Source organism: Sinocyclocheilus rhinocerous, unplaced genomic scaffold, assembly GCF_001515625.1.
Source record: "Sinocyclocheilus rhinocerous isolate Xijiao unplaced genomic scaffold, SAMN03320098_v1.1 scaffold1294, whole genome shotgun sequence".
Taxonomy (NCBI): Eukaryota; Metazoa; Chordata; class Actinopteri; order Cypriniformes; family Cyprinidae; genus Sinocyclocheilus; species Sinocyclocheilus rhinocerous.
This window is the reverse complement of record NW_015656157.1, coordinates 2,417,524-2,430,450: the sequence shown is the minus strand read 5'-3', so window position 1 is coordinate 2,430,450 and position 12,927 is coordinate 2,417,524. Positions and strand designations below refer to the sequence as shown.

General features: G+C 39.3%; 2 protein-coding genes across 5 annotated transcripts in view; both read right to left on the bottom strand.

The window, feature by feature from the left end:
• The window catches only part of LOC107719606 (midnolin-like), a 26,747-nt gene extending 22,181 nt beyond the window's left edge, over positions 1–4,566 (bottom strand). The window contains exon 1 of one of the 4 annotated variants that reach the window (XM_016527080.1): positions 4,476–4,566. Coding sequence is in view for 1 of the 4 variants with exons in the window: in XM_016527078.1 (XP_016382564.1) it covers positions 522–597 (76 nt within the window). In the remaining 3 variants the exon portion in view is untranslated. Of the gene's footprint in view, positions 1–521; positions 781–3,575; positions 4,237–4,475 lie in introns of those variants that run through there. The other 3 variants (XM_016527081.1, XM_016527078.1, XM_016527079.1) reach the window with 3 other exon arrangements.
• A 5,885-nt stretch (positions 4,567–10,451) lies between these two features.
• LOC107719603 (ATP synthase subunit delta, mitochondrial-like) overlaps positions 10,452–12,927 on the bottom strand; it is a 6,408-nt gene continuing 3,932 nt past the window's right edge. The window contains exons 3-5 of the mRNA XM_016527077.1: positions 11,882–11,970; positions 10,674–10,809; positions 10,452–10,581 (exon numbers count right to left, since the gene is read on the bottom strand). Of these exons, the coding sequence (XP_016382563.1) occupies positions 10,687–10,809; positions 11,882–11,970 (212 nt within the window). The 3' untranslated portion in view covers positions 10,452–10,581; positions 10,674–10,686. The remainder of the gene's footprint in view (positions 10,582–10,673; positions 10,810–11,881; positions 11,971–12,927) is intronic.

Genomic DNA, 12,927 nt, shown 5'->3' with positions numbered 1-12,927 from the left:
TATATATATATATATCCACACGATAATAATAATAATAATAATAATAATACAATACACAATATATCCATCTGTAATTTACTGTGTGAAAGCAACAAAATACTTGAGCGCCTACCAGTGGTAAAAAGAGGTAATGGCAAAACCAATTTCTAATTTAGCAGGTTCATAACAACCAATTTTTGTATAAGCAAGAAATAAACATCAAGTGAAAGCTTAGGGGCTTATTATATTTGCGCTAATTAAAGGAAAAGTTCACACAACATGTAATATTTTGTCATTTACCTATCCTCATGTTGTCCCAAACCTATTTGACTTCCGTAGAGACCAAAGGGAGACTTTAGGCAGAATGACAACCTGAGTTACTATTTTAAGGAAAAAGATGCAAGTGCATGAAAACTGTTCCTAATATTTTCTTTTTGTTCCACCGAAGAAAGTAAGTGACACAGAACAACACGAGGATGAGTAAAATGACAAAAATCAAAAAGTTCACCACCCTTATTAGAAAATATCATTCTGACACTCACCAATTATTGTGGCGAAAACCTCAAAGTTTCGCGACAATGTCTCAGAATCCTCCACAAGGTTGCCTAGTTTTGGCATGTATAGAGAAAATTCTAATGTAATTTAGATTTGTCCACCAAAAAACGTCCACTAGGATATGGCTACAACAGCCGGTACGCTCGGTTAAATGAATCAGCCGTCCCAGCGCAGACGCCGGGTTAAATCCCAAATCTATTCCAGCGCTCCTGCTACCGAAACTACACCGTGTGACAGCATTCGAGCGTTGGAGTTGAAGTATAACACCTCTTAACAAAGCTGCTCACAGAATGGGTGGAGACTTTGCTTCTTGCGATGTCAGCATGTGTTTTAAGGTGGAGGCCCTAAATCACATGCTTTATTTGATTCTGTATGGGCATTTTTTTAAATATTGTATTAATTTCTGACTGTAGATTCACTCAGATCAATGTAAGAGTGCAAACGAGGTTTGTTTGGTTGGAAAAACACGCGTATAGCAAAACTAAAAGATCTGAGCCACCTTAAAAGATGTTAACGTGGAGAAGCCTTTGACTTAGGAGGGGCTTAACTATGTCCTGACGTCATAAAGAAGTAACTGGGCAACCAGTCAAGGAAAACACATTGCTTGGATACGAGAGAAGTCTACGATAAACAACAAACTTACGTCGAATTCTAATCTCAGGACGTTTGTGACGCCACTTCAATATAACAGCAGAGATGTTAAAGATGAGAAATGATGATGAAATAGTTCAATATTTCAAGATATAAAAGTATGCATATTATATATACTTGGCAGTTTAAGCCGGTAAACTCTACCCTAGAGCAAACCTAAAATATAGGACAACTATATTTCACATTAGTAACTGAGAAGTCATAATGCAGAAATAGCACATATGATAGTGTATATTAATATGTAGTGGACACCAGAACAAGGAAGTTGACAAGGGAGATATATATTGGTTTCAAACTTCTCATTCAAGACCCATTAGTAATTAAATAAAATAAACAATGAAAAAAAATCCAGCTTATTAAAGATATATTAATGCATTAAATGTTGTTAGTAGTCATAATAACAATGCACTTACAACTTTATAGCTAACTGGTTTCATCCAAATATTAAAATTCAACAGTACTGAAATATGTTCCGCATTAATATAGAGTCTAACACCTTCCCTCATCACCTGTTCGAAGCAGTGACACAGCAAGGTGGAGCCCGTAAACCTGAAACTGATTTACAAATTGTAGATGATTAATAATGTCTTTGTACAGGGCTTCTAATAAGCTGACACAATGTGCTGTAAGAAGGTTTAGCTGCTTTCCCACCCTAAAGGGAAGTAGGTTGAAGAAGTTTTTTGCTCTTGCCAATTTAAACAGCATTCAATGAATCAATTAGCCTTTTTCATGCAAGAGCGTCTTTAAATGGAAAGGGTGAATGTGAACGATTTGAAGTGTCACGTACAATGGGTATCTTTATGTGTATTCAAATGTGTGAGACATGTGTGGGACATATGTGGGCGTCTGTGCATGTGTGGGTGAGCAGCATTCCAAACCATCAAAGTCATTCCCATTTTCATGTTTGAGAAATGTTCAAGTCTGTATCCGTCTGCCCATTCTGATTGTTTACCCTGATTCCTTTGTTAAAAACGGAGGGGGAAAGCATTAGGCCACACCTGTCAATGCGTAGGGCCATGGCTCATAGGTCTGTCAACAGGAAGTGGGAATAAATGAGTACTGTGGGAATATTAAAATTACACAAGAATCATTTACACCTCCACCTAATTCACGTGAAAAGGTTATTAAGCAAGAAGATGGCAAACTTTGCAGGTCTGTTTTTTTTTCAACAGAGTGTGGGTGATTTTTGACTACCATTCAAAAGCTTGGGGCTGGTAAGATTTTTTAATGATTTTGGGTCTCACCAAGGCTGCATTTATTTGATCAGAAATACAGTAAAATAGAAGTAATGTGAAATATTATTGCAATTTAAAATGGCTGTTTTCTGCTTTAATATATTTTACAATAAAATGTATTCCTGTGATGACAAAGCTGAATTTTCAGCAGCAAATACTCCAGTCTTGAGTGTCACATGATCCTTCAGAAATCATTGTAATATGCAGACTTGGCAATCTGTGTTTTGCCATATTGACCTCTGACTGTACACTATCAGGCTTACTCAACCAAATAAATAAATAGATCGACATGAAATATTGAAATAGCTGTCTTCTGAGGTAATTTTCCACTACTGTCGCAATCGATTACTGAGACGTATAGAGTTTATACTGAGTTTGTACAAACATTGCTATGGATGACAGCGAATATCTGACCCGCAATTAACCAATGAGAATCAAGTATTCCAGATACCGAGCCACTCTGCCAATGATTTGTTGACCGAAAATAACTGTTGTATAAATTATGACGCACTTAACATCGCTCTTAAAATCATATAGCATATGTGATGCAAATAACAGCTTTCTCATTACTTCAAGTGGTTAATCCTGAGTTAATCATGAGCCCACTGATGCAGGTATTCTAGGTATATAATCACAATATTGCAACTTTTGTTCCAGGCCTTAGTTTCTTTGTAGGCATATCACATTTGTACAGTCTTGCATAAGTAGCCACCTGCAGCGCTTGACCACATTATAAATGAAAAATTTCTCATAAGCACTTCTTTATGGAAACCGAGAGCAAGCTCTACAGAATTCACCCAACACACCAGCCAAATTCCAATGCAAATTAAGCGTGTATTGCTTGTTATTAATACACATTTCATTTGATATTATACAAGACATCACATGATGAATTAAGACTAACGGAATTACAGGAGAATCTTTGTTAGCCTCATGTTCTGCAAGGTTTATTTGTTCTCCGCAAACCCTCGTTGTCCACCACCCACTCAGCAGCCCACACTCAAACACACATTCTCCCATGTACTCTCGATGGCCTGCAGGCTTAATCCTGGGTTGGCTCGGATTAGCAACTTCCCACGTTAGGCTAATTTAATCAGAACACAGCCTCATGAGAAAAGCAATGCACGGGGGCTGCGTGGCACACTGACATTTTACCTGTATCCGCTGTTCGGCTGGTTGCGGTAATCTAATCATTGATATGGAAGGTTATTCTGGACCTCTGATTCCATCTGTGACGTAGGAAGCTCAGTCATCTCGCGTCCAATCAGACTTTAAAAATAGAAGCCTACACTTCACAAGAATGCCATTATTTCCCGTCACTCTTTGAGCTGCAGTCCCCACGACCGGCCTTTCTTGCTAATGTTCCTATTGCTTACTTCCTTATTTCCCTGTGCTGTTCGAGTTCACCACAGAGAGTTCAATTGTGTCCGTCCGGTAAAGCATTTACATGTGGGCCAATGAGCTTGTTTACTTTTACAGCTTCCCACATAGTGGCCGAAGGAATCAGCTTATGACCTCTATGAAGTGTTCTTGGGAAAAGCTGGATTAAGTCTAAAACATTGCTGGCTTCCTAGAAACAAGGTAATCCTGCTCCTGCACAAGATTGCACTGTCAGTTGAGCTTGTCTTCTGAATACGGTCCATATGTTGCTTAATTAGTGACGTTAGAAGTCTTTGCAGTATTAAAAGTGGTTGATAATTATTTAGGTTCACGACTCAAGAGTTAAAGAGTCAGCATTAAAACGATGTATTTTTTAAAAGTACAATAACCTAGTGCTAACATACTGGAAAGTTTCAAGTTTTGACATTCTTATATTGCTTGATTTCAAAGGAAATATGTCATTTGTTCATGCAAATGAATTCTTTTTGTGCCTTTCAGTTCCTCATTAGTTGAGTCAAACAGCTGCAAAGGTATTATGAAGCAAGAATTTGACAAAGGAAAACTGGCTGCTTCAAAACCGACAGAATCTGAACAGAATTACAGTATAATTAGCATAAATAAAAATAACACAAAAAACAGTACATTTATGTATTACATCCAAGGAAGTTATAATACCTGGAGAAACCTATCTGCCTGCCTATCCGCCTTGCTCGGCTGGTGTGGAACCCCATAGAAGTATGCATATGAAATCTGGTGTCTTTGCTCATGAGAACTTGTTTTTGCAGCCAGCCACGTGACTAATCACTCTAGCACAGCAAAATGACGTGGCCACAGTACTGATTGGATGACGAATGGACACACTGTACAATCCCAAACTGTTTACTGGCGTTTATCCAGCTGTGATGTCAAAAGCAAGAGATAGACACAAAAATGAGGCGTTAAATAAATGAAGTCAATATTACAATGCACTGATACAACATCAAAACATCACACATGGCTAAATTTTAATGGCCATCAGTGGAGAAATATGGTGCAGTTACAGCATCTACAAGCAGGGGCTGAGGGGCCATGCTAACCAACAAAACCTTGACCCTTAATTGCATCAAGCATTTCTTTGTGATGCTTTATATCACAATTTTGTAATGATTAAAAATGAAGCGTGAAACGTTGAGGATGAAATGACATTAAGCATAGTGAGGAAAACATTTTAATTGCTAACATAAAGAGTATCGAATGTCCAGTGGGAGGAACAGCACACTGGCAATCATGACTTTTCACTGAATCACGGAACAAACTCTCAACATCTACATACTTTTCATTTAATAACTCTTAATGCTAAGTGGAGAAGAGAGACTGATGCAGTCCATGTTTAGTCATGTCAGCATTTAGCAGGTCAGATTATTTGATATGTGCAGCCGTTCTAGTGCCTACCAGTTAATTAGTTGAAGAGATCTATTTGTACTCTTGTTAATCTATCTGGCACTAAGCACGAGGATGGTTTACATGCAATGCTATGTTAATGTCATTCTAATGTTCCTGAGGACTTACATTTAACTTTTTGAGATGCATGACTTGTTGATTGGGTCACTTTTGCACTTTTGAAGGTTCATTAGACGTTTTGTACACTAATATTGCACACTGTCCATGAGGTGTTCTTACTTGACGCAAAACCACACCAGCAACCTTCTACTTATTACATGTAGTGGCTTCCCTTAATCTGAGGCCTTGTGAATTCTAGGAGGGGATCTATTTGGGGGCTTGTCCTCGACTGAACCCAGTAACTTCTGCCCATGTAATACCTTATCAGTATTCCGTAACTGCTGTGATAAAATGCATGCTACATAACACCATGGCTAAACAGCTAAGATGCATTGACCAGAAGGCTGAAAGCTTTTACTAGCTCGAGTCAGTAAAAGCTAGCTTTAGCATGCACGTTGACTTTCTGGAATGATGAAGAGTCGGGAGTTCCGGGGAGCATTGCCTCAGTGAGATCGTCATAGCATAACTTGGTGAAAGGGAACCAAGGTGGTAAACATAAATAAGGTCACTGTCAAGCATTTGTTTTGGCATATAAGGCTAGGCTATTCGTTTGGATACTGCAAAATTGCTGTCATTACTTGTCGTCACCGTTTCCGCCATAAACTTAAGTGACCAATGGGCGTCATTGTTTTCCGTCGAGTAACTACAGTCAGTGCATTCCTGACCTCGCCTAACCGCCTAACCTTCCCCGCCCCACCACCACCAGCTAGTACCGGGCCAGCTGACAGAATAAGATCAGCGGCTGGGCTCATGGTTACGATTGATCTGCTGTCTGCCAGCACTAGAAGGCGTCATACATTTGCATGCGGGTGTGGGGCCTTGCGCTAGAGTCTGGGACTTGTCCAAAACAGCATACGCATGTAAATCTAGCCAAGTCTACTTGGGTAGTGCTGGATGGAAACTAGCTTGATGCCATATTTTCCTAGAGCTTCAGCACAAGGACATGTGATTAGGAAACCGGCATAAGTCACTATATTAGGTAAGGACTCATGCATAAACCTGAATCTACTAGGACTAGGAATTTACTAGGAATTTCAATTGAATGTGCTAATTTGGGGCAATTAATAATAATAATAAAAAGATAAAATGAAAAAAAAAAAAATTTAATGCCCCATGACCTGTATGTAAATTCCAAAGTAATGTTCCTATAGCATGGGATCCATTTAAGCTTGAAAACACAAAATGCAAAAATGCAAAGCATATTTTTACGAATTATACAGTCTGCAGAACTGCTACTACAGGCAACGCACTTACAGATAGCTGGTAGCACAAGAGTAAGGGCACGTTCCTACAAGATGCATTCTTGTATGCAAGACAGAGTGCAACAGAATTGATTAGAATGAAGAGTATCAAAAGTTGAGCTACTTTTAACTTTTAAAGTTGACTTAATATGTAGCAGAGACAGAATGCAATGACCAATGGTATCTGATGCATGTGTACGTACACCATCGGCGGAATGTGCAAAGTGATTTAAAGAAGTGACTTAGGAGGCTACATGGGGCCATTCACACAGAACGAGTTTATGGGCAGTGGACTAAAAAAAACAACAACAAAAAAAAAAACGAGCAAGGTCTAGAGATATATTTTTTGAAAAGCTGATTTTAACTTTAGCACTGCATTTTTAGAATTCTGTGTCATGCGCTAGATGCTTCAAAAAGATGCAAGCACAATGGTCAAACGCATCATCTAGCTTAAGTTTACATAGGAAAAACAATGGAAAAGCAACGCAGTGGAATGCAAAAACGCATTCAGTGTGAACGGCCCTTTACAATGCATTAAAGGTTACATTTGATCAGTTTGTGTGTCCCCTAGGAATCAAACTTAAAGACCCTGGGATTGCAAATACTCCGCCTCTAATGCATTTACATATTAGTGTAAAAAAATTCTTTTTTTTGTTCTTATATTGTTAATTGATTGTACAGTGTTCAGTTGGAATGTTGCCCCTGCAGTCTTCTGATATTGTGTGCACCCAACTCACTCAATGTTCTTGTCAATCAAAAGGTGCTACTTTGAGAGTATAGATTCATGCACAGACATGCAGGTTTACTTTTTTTAGGGAAATAGTAGGTCTATGTGACAACTGGATTTTCCCCCAATTGGTTTTCCATGCAGTGCTACAGGGTTGATTCCGCTTGTGTAATGCATTCTGAGGGGCAATGTTTTGCACTTACGAGGAAAAATCAGAGCTGTTTTCCAGCTGGATACCTTACGTGGGAAAAAGAGATGGGGACGGAGAAGGAAAGTGTTTCTTGATTGGTAAGTTTAAGACTAGACACTTCTTGGTGACATGGAGTCATACGCTGGAGACTGTACAGGAAGTCTTTGGATTCTGGCATGTTTAGGGGGAAGGTTATTTGAACTCAGTCAATTCTTGATGTGCCTTACAAAGAACGTTTCCCCTGAGAAAAACACTGCCTCCTCAAAATGAGTGCGCCTCAACTTCTCTGGCCATAGATTTAAACCTTTACAGTACACTATACAAATGTATGTATTATGAGCAGTCAAACATGGCTTTACTGAAACCGTGCTGTAGAGTTTGTGTACAGGGTTTCACTCTGTGAGAGAACCCTGTGCCCATGCCTCACCCTCGCTTTCCCAGTCAACTGATTTAACAACCTCACCCTTCTGGAATGTGACTCTTTGCTTGGTGGAACACAAGACCGCCGCAAACATCACAGTTAGCCTGAGGGAGGTACAAAGAATTAGCACAACCTTCCGTTTACTGAAGCAGTAACATGCTTTATTTGCAACCAATAATTAAAAAGTATGTCCTACCTAAGTACGTCCTATAATAACGCAGAAAGTTAGCCATTAACATTCCCATTCATCTCCATTGTGAAGCTTGGACCCCCGGAAGTAAATGCCTGGTAGCCAATCTGATCTCTCTGGAAAGATATATGCAGCCAGATGGTCTACTTGCGACACCTACTAGCAGGGGCTAACTGTTCAATGATAACCAGCCAAAAAAAGACAGAAGGAGTCATTATTTTTGCGATTCTGTTTAGTAGGCCTACCACAAAAAAAAAACCAAAAAAAAAAACCAACCTTAACAAGAAGTATACTCAATATGACTGCTACGAAGAACTACGAAGGAACGCTATCCTAAATGCCCACATAATTGATTACTTGATTGATTACGCCTCACTAGAGCAAAGTTGTCAAAGTTCAGCCAAAAGGTTTTGAGGTGTGTTGTGGATTTGCAGGTTTCTCTAGAATGCTCGCTCTATGTTCTATTTGTAGACACCTTTGCATGTGTGGGTGAGAGTGACATAAAAGGATGTGGTGTAGGGTCTACATCGAAAAACAGCCCTAAAAGACTGACCTAAGAGCTGCTGCTTTTCTCAGAACTTCAGCCTTAGTCAGTTCCAGTAACTGCAGAACTGGTCGCGGATCTGCGCTGGTCCGTATGTCTGTGTAGGCGGGAGCGTTAGGCCTCTGCGCCCACTCCCAGCCTGCATGCAGTATCTCACAGCCACCTGAGAGTCTGAAGCGGTGCAGACTGCAAGCAAAACAAGGTCAGAGCTTCACGCAGCAAGTTTCTTACAGCTGTCTGTTTTCCTGCAAACATCTGTAACATGACTGTTACACCTAAGCAAGACCCCTGCAACAGAGGTGTCCAGTCCTTCTCTGGGAGCGCCATTCCTGCAGAGTTCCGCTCAGGGGTGTCCAGTCCTGCTCCTGTGGGGCCACCTTTCAGACATTTTTAACAATTAAACTCACTTGAACCAGCTAATCAAGATCTTTAGGACACTATCAGACATGCGTGTTGAAGCTAAATTCTGCAAGAAGTTTGACCTCTGGGAGCAGGATTGGACAGCCCTGGTTTAGCTAGACCCTTAATTCAACACACCTAAACTATTATAGGTACTATGGGAATAGGTAAATAACCAGACGAATAACAAAAGTGCAGTAAACAGTAGAACTATTTGCTTTACAAACCAGTGTTCATGATTATTATAATAAATTAAAATAGTATTTCAACTATATATTTCTAGATCATTTTGTACCAATCTGGGATATTGTTTCTTCAAAACTCATTGGTGCTCTAAGCTGGGACATCTTGTTCCTAAAGTTTCATATCTGCATACAGAGGTTTATGAAGTTATTATGAAGAGTTTTGCAAGGGCTGGACTTCTGACATAAAACTGTCCTTTCTCAAGACTGCAGAATGGTAATTACGTTTATCCTGTAGAGGAAGTTTAAGAATAGAGGCTATACTCACACTTGAGATGAAGGAACACAATATGAAAACAATGGAAACATTGTGTGACATAAATAGAACCTTGTGGTTCCTTAACGAACCAAATCTTAAAATCTTTGCAACACTGATTTTTGACACCACCAGAACGTGCAAAAGTAAAAATTCTCCTTTTGTCAACATACATATTCATTGTTGGCAATGGTTTTTCATGCAATTTGGTCAACTATTTAAAATGATTTAATCACAAATATACAGTAAACATGCAAGTTATGCAGTGCAAGCAACATTTTAGACACTACTGAATTGTACATGTGCTACTAGAGCAAGCTGCAGCATGTTGCCACGATAGACGTCTGACGTTCATAAAGACGCATGTGGTTTAATCTCGTAAAACTCCAGTCGGCACATGCTTATAGCGCTGGAGCTGCCATGTAAAATCACCCTGTACTTAAGCAAATTCTAGACTTTTACACCACAATGTTCACTGTCTGTTGGATGTTTCTTCTAGCAGCATAGACTAGCTGTATTTCTAACTCTAGCTGGCTTGTGAGTGCCTTAAGCCAATTGTTTATCAGTTTTTAAGGGAATTAGAAAATGCATATGAAGGCAGCTTGAGTAGCATGACAATTAGTATAATGGTTCCAAGGCTTGAAGATGCACAGAAAAATTAATGGGTAAAAATAGTATATTTTGTACAAAAACAGTGTCATTGATTGAACAATGAATATTAATTGGTTCGCTTCAGTTTCCCTGGTGTAAGACTTTGAGATCATTTAGGTTTAAAGAGTACCATACTGCCCCCTTTCTGTCATGAACAGTACTGTATTCATCCTCAAATAAATTTATATCACAGCAAATACAGCTTAAATTAATTTTGTGAAAAGCAAACAACATTAAAGTGACACAGTATGTTTTTTTCAAATTAATTTATTGTTAATTTCATCCACTGTACAAAGCAAGCAGCTAAATCTTGCGGTTTCTGACTTCACTGGGGTGGGGGAACAGACAAAGCTGGAGACTTTTTGACACTGACAGGATATCCTACAGGGAAACAAAATGAGAAATTTGACATAAGTACATTCATATGCAACATTCATTATACTGTATTTAATGAGTCCTGCATGTGTACATACCAACACAAATCATTTACTCCAATGCTTTGACGATTGCCTCGCTTGCCTCCATGCTGATCAGAACCTCCGCCCGGGCTGCTTCATCTGAAACGCCCACCAGTTCCGACTGGGCTTTCTCGAGGTTTGCTTTCGCCGTCTGTACAAAAGACATGGCACTCCTGACATTTGGTTCACATTCACTGTAATCTTGAAACTGATGTATTGGGCGACGATTCAATCTATAACAGCTGACATTATAAAAGGTGCCATCAATTGGAACAAGTGTCATACAGAACCGAGAACTTCAATATCTTGAAGCACCTTATAAGTGAGAAAACTCATCTTTGCCTTAAAAATCAATGCTACTGCTGCTTGAGCCACATTCTAGACTAGCATGGCCGTTTTCTCAACAGTGTGAGCAAATAAATGTGGCCTCTTTCCTGTGAAGGACATTTGTCACAGTGGCGATTACACAGTGTAAAGGTCAAACATTGCTAGGAGTTAAAGGTCTCTCAGTGGGGATTTGACACATCTGCACCACTTCAACAGTGACTGACCTTTCCTTCCTTATTAACCAGCAAGGCCCCCGAGCACAGCTATCTCTAGGAAGAATAAAAAAGCGGCCTATTTATGTGGAATGAACCTGAAAGTGCTCTATATTCGGTGTCGGAAAAAGGGCAAGTCTGAGAACATCCCGTTTGGAATGAGCTCATTTTCGCTGAGCCATTCCGAACGCTCGACTCGTTCGGAGAAAGCAGTGACTAACAGAAAATGAAGACCGTTGTATTTCTATGTAATGATGTTGTGTGGAGGATAAACAGCATGAATACAATCAAAGGGTGGTTTGAAATAGTTCAAAAAGCTAGATTTAAATGATAATCCTATAAAAGGGTGTCTATAGACTCCAATAGACAGATAATAGGGCGTTTCTGAAACGGTTGTTTGAATTTTCAAATACAGTACGACTATACAGATTCAGCTTCATTAAACAGTCCTCTTTTATAACCTCAGCAAAATTGTGAAAACCCAAAACACCTGCCCCTTTAATTCTTGAAATTGTACTCGTAACCCATTTTTCTTGCATTATGTGACCCATTTCGCATAATGTGAGTGAACTAAAAAAACCCATCAGGAATGGATTGGATTGTGAAAAGTGGACAATGAAGCCATGCTTGAATGAGTTTTCTAATTATTCTTTGCGTTGAGATAACAGCACAGCAGGGACTCACTGTGAGGTCCAGGCTGTCCAGAGGAACGGCCTCCTCTGCCAGCAGTTGCACTGAGGAGTCGGCATTGACGGTGACTGATCCGCTGCTCACTGCAAAACACAAACCACGTTTAATCTCAAGCACGGATGAGAGCTCACAGGTCAGGTGGTATTGTTCGTTGATGCTTGAAGAGGCTCTCACTTGTGGGACAATCCTGACCCCTTCTGGATGAATTTCTAAAAGCAAATTAATGTCTAAAAGGAATCAGTATGTCAGTTAAAATAGTCATGTGTCTTTAAGGTGGATCACATTTAAATCTACTTATTTCACCAAAGAAAATCATGTTACAAATCTGAATCACTCCCTTTAAGTGTGCTAATGAGGACTAAAATATCCACAAGTCATAGTCACATCCATCATCTATTTTATCAGTCTGGATTTAAATTAAATAAGGGTCAAATTATTGTTCAGGAAGTAAAAACTTCTGAAAATTACCAAAGCTAAAATTACTTTAAATTAGTGCTGGGCAACGATTAAAATTTTTAATCGCGATTAATCACATTGTTATGCACAGCGTTCAATAATGAATTCAAAAGTAGTGTATTGTGCACTTTTTTTCATTTAAAAGTACTGCTATATGAACAAAAGTGCAATACCATTTGGTTTGCAAACACTTTAAACAAATAAGGTGCTTTTTTTACAGCAGTATGCCTTTTACATGGTAGCAGTTAAAATATTTCTTGTAAATCTTAACTTATAGCATTAATGTAATCAAATTAAATATAAAACCAAAGCTATTTGCCACTGCCAGGGCATTAACGTTTTTATAGAAAATATTTTATAGTTTGTTATAGAAAAACAAGTTATGCTCAGAGTCCAGAGCCTCGATCATAACATTATAACAGGTACCTTCCGAGTAGAGACCTGCACGATCGCGGGACCCAACGCAACAGAGTGCGGCGCGGGACATCACTTGATGGGCGAGTGCGGGTGCGAGCGGGTAGAGACTCGTGTGTGCGGGATGCGGGAGAATAAGGGTGTACTCGTTTGACTAGTGTGATCGCTCG